Source organism: Quercus lobata, chromosome 5, assembly GCF_001633185.2.
Source record: "Quercus lobata isolate SW786 chromosome 5, ValleyOak3.0 Primary Assembly, whole genome shotgun sequence".
Classification (NCBI taxonomy): Eukaryota; Viridiplantae; Streptophyta; class Magnoliopsida; order Fagales; family Fagaceae; genus Quercus; species Quercus lobata.
Genome location: NC_044908.1, coordinates 628,250 through 638,805, shown reverse-complemented (window position 1 = coordinate 638,805; position 10,556 = coordinate 628,250). Strand labels below are relative to the sequence as shown.

Sequence of the window (10,556 nt, the reverse complement as noted above, 5' to 3'; positions counted from 1 at the left end):
TAACTCCTCCATCTCTCTTCCAGTTTATAAATGACAGCCCAACGGGCAGAGGACGAAAACCATCTCGCTAATTCAAACAGAACAGCAAAAGTGAGAGGTGAGCTTTGTTGTCACTTGTCAAAGAGAGACCGAATCGGCTGGTCATCTCATGCTCGTGTTCTGTTCTGTTCTGTTCTGTGGTTAATATGATTTTCAGCTAGTTTAGCATTTGGAAGGCCCATTATTCTCAGGCCCAGGCCCAGAGAGAGTTTTGTAATAATAATAAGAATATTACATTAATACCCCTCCGTCATTCCTCTCAATACAACACCGCTTTGGCCTTTTGCTTTAGCTTTTGGTTTGCTTGAGCAAGGAGTCAAGGAGTGAGGAAAAGAAGAAGAAGAAGTATTCTATTGTATTCAATTCAGGAGAGTCACAAACACAAACGCAAATCAATCAATCAATCAATCAAGGACGATGGCAGGGGAGGCCGAGTTCGATATTAAGGACGAGAAGAACCCTCGCCCTCTCGATGAGGACGATATTGCTCTGCTCAAGACTTATGTAATTTCTCCTCCTCCTCCTCTTTCTTCTTATAAACCCTAATTTAACTTTTATTATTATTATTATTGTGGATCTCAAATTTTATTCTCAGCTCTTCGCGATTAATAATTCCCATGATTTTTGCTGTGTTTTTCATCTTCAAGATTGTATTTTTATTATTATTATTGATTTCCTTCTTACTACAACTATAACTAAATCATGCTTATTTATTTATTTGGGGATTTATTTTGCATACATTTGCTTTTCGCTTACCAAACCAAACGATGCCGTTTAGTTTAGTGCACTGAGAAATCTCCATTTCATCAAAGAGATTTTGCTTTCTCTCTCACTATTATGATTGTGGGGTTTAGTTTAGTTTAGTTTTCCTCAAACTCAAACTAACCTTTTGTGTTTTAACAGGAATTGGTTGTTTGTGATTGGTTACATACATGCAATCTCTCTCTGTCAGCCTACTTTTAATTACTGTTAATCAAATCAAATTACCCCCCTTCCCTTCTCTTGCTTTATATTTTTCTCCCCCTTCTGTGAGAGTGAGATACAAATATTTTACTATTCTTAATGCTTTTTTCTTTCTTTTTGCAGGGTTTGGGTCCCTATTCTAATAGTATCAAGAAAGTAGAGAAGGAAATTAAGGACATGGCTAAGAAGGTCAATGATTTGTGTGGTATGCATTCCTTTCTTTTATTTGTGAAACCTTACCTTCTTCTCAAATGCTTGCTCTTAACTTAGCTTCTAAAGAATTTACTGTTTAAGCTTTAAGGTGGCATTGGCATGCATCATTCTAATTACACATTTCTAATAAAGACTTCGATTTGATAACACTCCGATAACTCTATGTCGACGAATTTACATGTTTTCTGTGTTTCCTGGTTTAATTGTTAATTTCTTCCATTACATTGAATTCTTGCCAATTTTCAGAATTTGTTACTAATTCTGTTTTTCACGTATTGTTTGTGTGTTACAACTTGGTCTATCTGTTTCTTCTCTGTTGTTGGCTTGTTTCTGTTCAATGTCTTTACTGCATGGCCTGGCTGTTTTAAAAAATTTGAATACTTGAAATCATAATGTTGATCTGCACCATTCTATAGGTATTAAGGAGTCTGACACTGGCTTAGCTGCACCAAGCCAGTGGGATCTGGTATCTGATAAGCAAATGATGCAAGAGGAGCAGCCTCTGCAGGTCTGTATTTTGCTTAAGGTTTTGTTTGGCAATAAAATTTAGTATTTGTATATAAATTTGAGAAGCCTTCACTGCCTTGTCAAATCAGGTGGCAAGATGTACAAAGATCATTAATCCAAACACTGAAGATGCCAAATATGTAATAAATGTTAAGCAAATTGCAAAGGTATACATCTTTTTGGCCTTTCACTTTATGTGTGGTACATATTTTTGGGTTTGAAATATGAAATTTTTCTTCACACACAAGAAATAAGTCTCTCATTTTCCAGTTCTTTACTTTTATTTTCATTAGTTGAAGTCTTTTATAAGCTTAAGTTTACCAAGATTTTGTATTGGTGACTTCTCTTTCTTTAGTTGAAATATGAGAATTTTTTTTTTTCTTTTTAAATTAATAATGATTGGTTAATCTTTCATCATATCTGTCCTTTTTAAATTACCTTCAGTATCTTATATTTTATGCCCTGCAAACATGCTACAACAGGTTTTTAAATGGATAGTTTCTTTGGCATTTTACTTTGAACATTCAGAGATAGAATCTTTAAGTTACTCATATATTCATTCTTGTAACATTGGGATCTGATATAATTGTACATTCTCAACTGCAGTTTGTTGTTGGGTTGGGTGACAAAGTTTCCCCAACTGACATAGAAGAAGGCATGCGTGTGGGGTAGGTTTCTCATTTTTACCTTCTCAGATTTTGCTAAAACATATTTGTATTGTGCAAGTCTTTAATGCTGTCTCTTTCCCCCCTCCCCCATTGTGACTATTGCAAAATATATTTAATTCTATTGAGATATATATATATATATATATATATTCTTATTTTACATTCTCGCAAGTCTCAACACAAATTGTGTGGAGTTTGTTGCCAAGGGGAGGTCATTTGTTACCTTTTTCTGTTAATTTTTTTTATATCATAATTTGTATATGATGTGGGACATCAGCAATGAAAAACCTTTAGAATAGTCTCTTCAAAGGTTTTCAGAGACCAAATGTTAGTACCATATGTGAGATTGGATTTAAAGGAAGGAGGAGAGATCGATTTGAGCTTGAAAAGTATGAATCTTGGAGCGGTTTAAATAATTACAGGATTTTAATTAGCAGCATGAGTTTGTTGGGTTTTGGGATGCCTAGTGCTAGAATATTATTAGATCTAGTCTTGGCTGGAATTTGATGGAAATATGCTAGATGAGTCAAATAAAAAAAGGAACAATAAATGGAAGGAGAACCCAATTCGAGGCTTAGGCGAACTTTCACTTGCACCCTGCTCTGACTTGGTGAAGAATTGGATCCCAAAAGCATCAAAGAAAGCTTCATAACTCTAATTTAGCAAAATGTATTCTCTATTGAATAGAAAGTATTACATCCATATAAATAGAGGGCTAATACCTAGTCCTAGTACAACTTAATGGGCTTGACTTTTAAACCCAAACTGAATAACTAATAAAAAGTTAAAAACCACAACACAAAGGGTAGTTTCATCGGTTGGAGACCAAGCTTCACGAAGTAGAGGTCACTAGTTTGAGTCTCTCCTCCCATCTCTGCTTGGGGCCAAAACATACTTTTGTTAAGAAAAAGAAAAAAAAAATTAATAACACAAATAAATGCCCTTGGATAGAAGAAACTAGAAAGTCTCCCTCCCTTTTACTAAACCTTGGAGATCTGAGTCCCAAATAAGATCTTATGGACCAAATATAGTCCACTCCAGAATTCTAAAAATCACACAAATAATCCCCAACTCCTAAAATTAACAAACTACATTAAATTAAATTATCTCCTTGCTGCCTTCATCAATATATGAGAACAGCAAAATCACTTTCAGATTGGTGTGTGTTGTGGGAATTCCCAAAACCAGAAGCACATCTAGTTTCATCATGAAAGAGAGGGCTAGATCAAAGAGGTGCTAGTGGTATTCTTACCTAGGAACTAGAGCAGACGCAAAGAAATGGCTTGTTAATGCGGCTTTCCTTTATTGTTGATCCTTAACGGAATGTGTGCGTGTATTAAAGAAGCAGAGCTTGTACTCCTTTTTATTTTTGGATTGATCTTCAGCCTGTCTTTGCAGGGTTGATCGCAATAAATATCAGATCCAGATTCCCTTGCCACCTAAAATCGATCCAAGTGTGACCATGATGACAGTGGAGGAAAAGCCTGATGTGACCTACAATGACGTTGGTGGATGCAAGGAGCAAATTGAAAAGATGCGAGAAGTGCGTATATCAATTTACCATATATTATTCGTCATTCTGATGTATTTTCTTTAATGAGAATGTGGATATACTTTATGCACGAGATAAAGTTTGACTTTGGAGATAGTTATAAAACCAGACATGGTTGGCATGTATGCATTGCTGATATAGATTGTTTCCTAGGTTGTTGAGCTGCCAATGCTTCATCCAGAGAAATTTGTTAAGCTTGGAATTGATCCTCCCAAAGGTGTCCTTTGCTATGGTCCTCCAGGAACAGGTAAAACACTTCTAGCTCGAGCAGTGGCAAATAGAACTGATGCTTGTTTCATTCGAGTTATTGGGAGTGAGCTTGTTCAGAAATATGTTGGTGAGGGAGCTCGGATGGTTCGAGAACTATTCCAGGTTATCAATTGTGCATGTTCAGTAGTTTCAAAACTTCTGTTTTTTATTCATATTGTTTTAATTATCCAGTTATCGTCTAACTCTTACTGCTGTATGCTGCAGATGGCACGTTCAAAGAAGGCTTGCATTGTATTTTTTGACGAAGTAGATGCCATTGGAGGGGCTCGTTTTGATGATGGTGTAGGTGGGGATAATGAAGTTCAAAGAACAATGCTGGAAATTGTCAATCAACTGGATGGCTTTGATGCTCGTGGAAACATCAAAGTCCTAATGGCTACAAATAGGTTGGTTAAGTTACCTATCATGGCTATATTTCTGCCTGATGTTGGTACATCATTTCTAGGTCTTAAGTCAATCTCATTTTCAATTTTCAAATAGAACTGGAAATTGCTTCTTGGGTGTATTTACAATTTTTAACAATGCAAGTGCTAATGTTTTTGGATTTCATTTGCCTTTTTTTCAGGCCTGACACACTAGATCCAGCACTTCTACGGCCTGGACGATTGGATCGTAAGGTCGAGTTTGGCCTTCCTGATATGGAGAGTCGGACACAAATATTTAAGATCCACACGCGAACGATGAACTGTGAAAGAGATGTCCGATTTGAACTTTTGGCTCGGCTTTGCCCAAATTCCACTGGTAAGAACCCTTGTTGATGCCTTGATGGTGAAGGGTTAATTTCAACTTGTCTCCTTCCTTTATGTTTTCCCATAGTCCTCAATGGCCCTGTTGCTTGTTATTTGCTCACTATGCCAGTGGTATGTTAGTACTTAGTACATTGGTTTTCTGACATGAGTTTCTCTCTCAGGTGCCGATATAAGGAGTGTGTGCACAGAAGCTGGCATGTTTGCCATCCGAGCACGGAGAAAGACTGTGACAGAGAAAGACTTCCTCGATGCAGTGAACAAGGTCATCAAGGGATACCAGAAGTTCAGTGCAACACCCAAGTACATGGTCTACAACTGAGTCAGCTGTTTTGCTTCACTCCGCTTCACTTCCTAAGAAAAACCTTGAAAGCAGTTATAGGCCTTTCGAATTAGGCATGATATGAGCCATATCCATGTGGTTCTTTCATTTGAACTTGGACTTGCCTCTGCTCGGATTGTAGCATTTATTATTTGGCTGCATAGCTTATAGAATAATTCTATTTCTGTGGGTTTCTCCATGTAAACTAGTGAAAGTGTATCAAACTATGCTCTGCTATAACATTATTCAGTGACTATTCCTTTGCTGTCATTGTAGCTTGCCAGGAATTTGAAAGCTAGTGGTGTCTTTCTGTTTTCCTTGTATGCTTGTTTATTATGCTTAATCTAGATTAGGATTTTTTCAATTTGTCTCTAAGTGGAGACTATCCATTCCATGTTCAGAATTAATTTTCATGAATCTAATGGTATCCAAAAATTCTCTCCATTTGTCTTGAAGTGGAGAGAATTCACTCCATGGTTAGATTCAGTTTTCCTGTATATATATATATATATATTTTTTTTTTTTTGTGCCACACTATTGCAAACTTTATTTTTTTTGAGAAAGATTTCATACTTTATTTGGTCAAGTAAGAAATGATAACTTATTTTAAGTGAGTACCAAGGTTTTTTAGTTGATGTTACATAACCGTCCAAGATATCTTTGTCTGTCAACGTACAAATGTGTTAAATGCAAGTGTTATCATCTATCTGGTCTATAACCCACAGCCACAAGGGGTCAGTTTTGTGGTTTTCTCTTCTCTTATCTTGTCACGTTTTTAGGCCTTAAAAAAGTCTGTATCAGTATTGCCACCTGAAAACCCATAACCCAACAAAAACCAAAACTTGTAGAAACAGATTCAAAACCGAATCATTTCAATCTGAACCCTAGAATGAAACGTGAGCCCTAAACTAGTGTTGTCCTCTCATCACAGCGATGCAGTCCTCAGTCCTCACACAGTGAAGCCTAAGCGACGCTGTCCTCCATCCTCTCACAGCTACTGGTCTCCACTCTCCACAACCATCCTCTAGACTCCAGTCACAAACATCTGGATGTGCACTCACAGTGAAGCGATCCTTGGAGTAGCATCTAATCCACCAGTCAAACCACTCCATAAATATTGTTGTGGGACAAATACTCTCTTGGAAGTTTGTTTGATGTCGATAATTGCAGTAAATATTGTTTAAAAAAAAAAGAACTGATTCAATCATTCTTTATCTACAACATGTCTCACATGCCTAGTTATGTTGTGAGCTACCAAGTTACTTTATCCATGAATGGTGAGAAAAACTAATACATCTAAAGGTGTGGAAGGACTTGGCATCAACAATATAGTTACCAAAAGAGGCAAAGAAGTCATCTTCACTTCTTAAGGCTTTGATGACCACTTCCAAGTCTCCCTTAAGACTAATGGAGGAGAGGCCAATATCATGAGGGAAGGCTAGAGCTTTACCAGCTGCTACTGCTTCTACATCAGCTACTGAATGTGGGAGAGGGAACCTTTTGGACTAGAAGCTTAAAACCAGCCCCTGATTGTTTCATACTGCCACTCCTACACTTCGGTCCAATTTGGTCCAATTTCGGTCTATTCTGTTCAGTTCGGTCCTATTCGGTTCAATTCAATTCAATTTGGTCCACTCGGTCCATTTCGATCCATTTCGGTTCACTTTAGTCCATTTTGGTCCATTTGATCCACTTCAGTCTATTTCGTTCCACTTCGGTGTACTTACTTAAGAATGGAAAAAAAGACAGGTTTGGGTTGAAAGTATTAATTATTTGATTAATATATATTGTAATTATATGATAAGATTTGATTATCATGATAATCTCTTTAAGAGAATGAGAATTTGAACAATAAATTTGAAACTTAAAAATTTTAGTTATACCAAAAGAAATTAGGAAAATATAATGCATAATAACAACAGTTAGAAGAATATGGACCACTTCAAAAAAAAAAAGAAAAAAATCAATAAAAAATACCAAAATTGATAAAATTATATATTTGTAAAAATAGAGATAAAGAAATTACTTTTAAAAAATGTTTAATTTTTAGGGAGAACAAAATTATCTACAATAAAATTTAGAAAATAAATTATACATTATACAATTTCTCAAAATAATTATATAATTCCATGCAAATGATGTATCAACAGTCATCAGAAGGGAGTGTTTTTGAGAGAGAGAGAGCTTATGTTTGAAATTTTTTTGGGGAAGAGTAATTTTGGGGGAAAGATTTGAAGGAGAAGAAGGAGAGAGAGAGAAAGTGGCATGGATTTGAAATATTTTAAGGGAAAATTTGTCTTTTGGTTTCTGTTGGCAAAGTTACAATGGCTTTTTTTTTTAACAGTTGTCAATCTTCTATTGGATATGAAACACCAAATAAGTTGTTAACCTGATAATATTGAAACACAATATATTTTCTCCACGTCATCTAAGAGGAGGGAGCAATGCTCCCAGACTACACAATAATTACTCCTAATAACATTGCTCCATTTGTCACGTAAGTGAGTAAACTAGCCATAATTAACATAAGGATCAATAGTGCTTATTTGGTAACTTGATGAAGCAAAAATGTATTATGTATTGTTTTATTTATTTATTTATTTATTAATGAATACTTAATTTTTCATCAATATTTTTAAAAATGATTATTTTTTATAACCAAATGTCAAAAAAACTACATTAGGTTTCAACTAAAGAGTAAAACATATAGAATGACACATGAATGGAGCCATGGTTGGACTTGGGGGGCAATACCCCTCCCCCCCAAATTTTTTTTATAAAAATATTATCATATATATGGATACTAATTTTAGCAATTTTGTTTTATAAAATTACACTTTTGCCTCTTAACAATATCATTGATTCTTTTAAAAGTATTTTTATAGTCACAAATTCTTCTACAACATTTTTACGAATTGTTAAGATAGCAAATTCTTCTACAACATTTTTTTGGGCTTACCACTTACATTATTTTTGTACTTATCAATAACCACTCATCACATCAGCAATTTGTATAAAAGTTTGTATATCTAGTATTTTCCTCATTTTAAAAACTATTAAAAAAATTTATAGATCTAAAATCTAAAACAAAATATACAAGCCCAAAAAAATTAGTCCAACAACAAAAATTACCAATAGTAAAACTAAAAAAAATTAAGTATAGTCAACCAATTTTATCCAAAACAAACAACTTGACCCTTTAAAAAATTTTAAACAAAATGAATTTTTTCTTACCCAGTAGTGCACACATAAAAGAAAAAAAAAAAAAAAAAAAATCTCAGTAGCTGAGTAGCAACAAAGTTAGAGGCTAAAGTCATTACACACAACCAACAGCCCTAACTCTAAGTTCTGCCTCCATTCCTGCAACGAGATATATCAAAGTGATTTTATGTGAAGTAACAATAATAACACACATACACGTATATTTATTATTGAAATAAATTTAAATCCTTTATTATATGGACATTAGTCTTCAACTTTTCTTTATTTTTTAATTAGAGGTTTGAGAATATGCTTATACAAAATGCTTTCATGTTTCGCTAAAAATCTACCTCCATTGATCGTCTAGTCTTCCAGACTATCAATTTAGCAGTCGAATCTTTTTTTATTACTCCTCAATCACATCAACAATATTACAGTGTGATATGGCCTTACCATAACTTAGAAATTGGGTCACCGAGTAAAACGATTTTTCTTGCATCAGGTCATAAATTCAATTTAAGAGACAACAAAGATTTGAGATCGCAAGGTGAGTGGGGGTTTCTCTGTTGCTAAGAAAGTCTCCTGGGCACCAAGGGAGTTTTCTTAGGTAGTAGAATAGTTATTTGCTTCAAGTAAGGATTTTATTGTCCCTCGGATAACAACGTTGTCGGTAGGTTTTGGTGGTTTTTTCTTTCTGGGGTTTGGGAAACACGTGTTTTTTTTTTTTTTAGTTTGGATAGTCTAATGAGGCATTGGAGCAAACTTTCTTTGATCGATAGGGACGGTGGTGGTTTATGTTTGGCGGAGGAAAAGTCAGGTGCTGAGTTCATTCTAGCGGCCAAGTTTTTTGTGAAGAAAGCTCTGAATGTCGATGCTATTGTTAAGACTTTTAATCCATTATGGAGGTCCGTTAAGGGCTATGAGGTTCGAAACACTGGGGATCATGTTTTATTAATCATGTTTGACAACAAAGAAGAGGTGGAGAGGATTCTAGCAAATGAGCTGGAGTTTTGATAAAGCATTTAGTTGTGCTCCAACGATAAGATTGCTGTATGGGTGCAAGTCCATGATATTCCGATTCGTTTTATGAGTCAAGGGGTGGCTGAGGAACTGTGTGAAGCTACCGGTGTGGTTAACAAGGATACAGAGGACAGTGAGACGGATAAGGGTAGTTTTTTACATGTGAGAGTTGCTCTAGATGTTACTATTCCCCTATGCCGTGGTCGAATTTTTTCTCTAGAACATGGGGAGAAAGGATGGGTGTTTTTCAAGTATGAGAGATTACCCAATTTATGCTATTGGTGTGGTTGCCTGAACTACGTCTATAGAGATTGTGATCAGTGGCTAGAGAGTGAGGGAATGCTCGTAAAGGAAAACCAAGAATATGGAGCTTGGATTCATGACCTTCCTTTCACAAAATCATAGAGGTCAGTTGTGAAAGTGCCAGGTTTCTATGAATCTAGGAAGAAGGGTGGTTCGAGTTCTGGTCAGCATGGGAGGAGGAATTCTTTTGCCGGTGGTGGCTGTGAATTCGAATGCTGCTACTCTGGTGGTTCAGCATCAAGATATGGAGATTGTGGATTTTGAGGGGGAAGTTAATGGCGACTTAATTCAAAAAGAAACATTAGGCGTGATGCAAGGTCTCATTTAGGAAATGGAAGTCCGAAATAGCTGTGAGGATTTTGAAAGTAGACTTTTGGAGATTGATTGTGATTTGAAAAAGTTTGACAACAAGGAGAGAAAAAAGACATAAGACAATAATAGGAAACCAACTTTAAGATTGGGCGGTTTTGAATGTCTAACACTTTCCCAAGACCGTACCTTAACTCCGAACTCATATTTCTGATAGTAAAATCAAAAGACCCTTCCTTGAAAAGATGCTATATATATAGTTCCTAGGCTATTGCAAAAACTAGGTCACCCCCACCCCCCTGCGTCCACAAGGTACCGGGCAAACGGAGAGTTTAGACCCTATCCAAAAAAATGAGGTTGAATGTAAATAATGTAGTTTTAAATAATGCATAAAAGATGAGCTTATGAATTGAATCTAAATAACATCTGAGTGACATAAAAAT

General features: G+C 35.6%; 1 protein-coding gene across 1 annotated transcript; it reads left to right on the top strand.

The window, feature by feature from the left end:
* Positions 1–282: 282 nt before the first annotated feature.
* LOC115991736 (26S proteasome regulatory subunit 7) lies at positions 283–5,597 on the top strand. Its single transcript, XM_031115626.1, has 10 exons — positions 283–543; positions 1,126–1,207; positions 1,632–1,723; positions 1,812–1,889; positions 2,329–2,390; positions 3,789–3,933; positions 4,096–4,314; positions 4,417–4,598; positions 4,778–4,953; positions 5,123–5,597. Exons 1-10 carry the CDS (start codon positions 457–459, stop codon positions 5,278–5,280), a joined length of 1,281 nt encoding a protein of 426 aa, XP_030971486.1. The 5' UTR covers positions 283–456; the 3' UTR covers positions 5,281–5,597.
* The last annotated feature ends 4,959 nt before the right edge of the window (positions 5,598–10,556 follow it).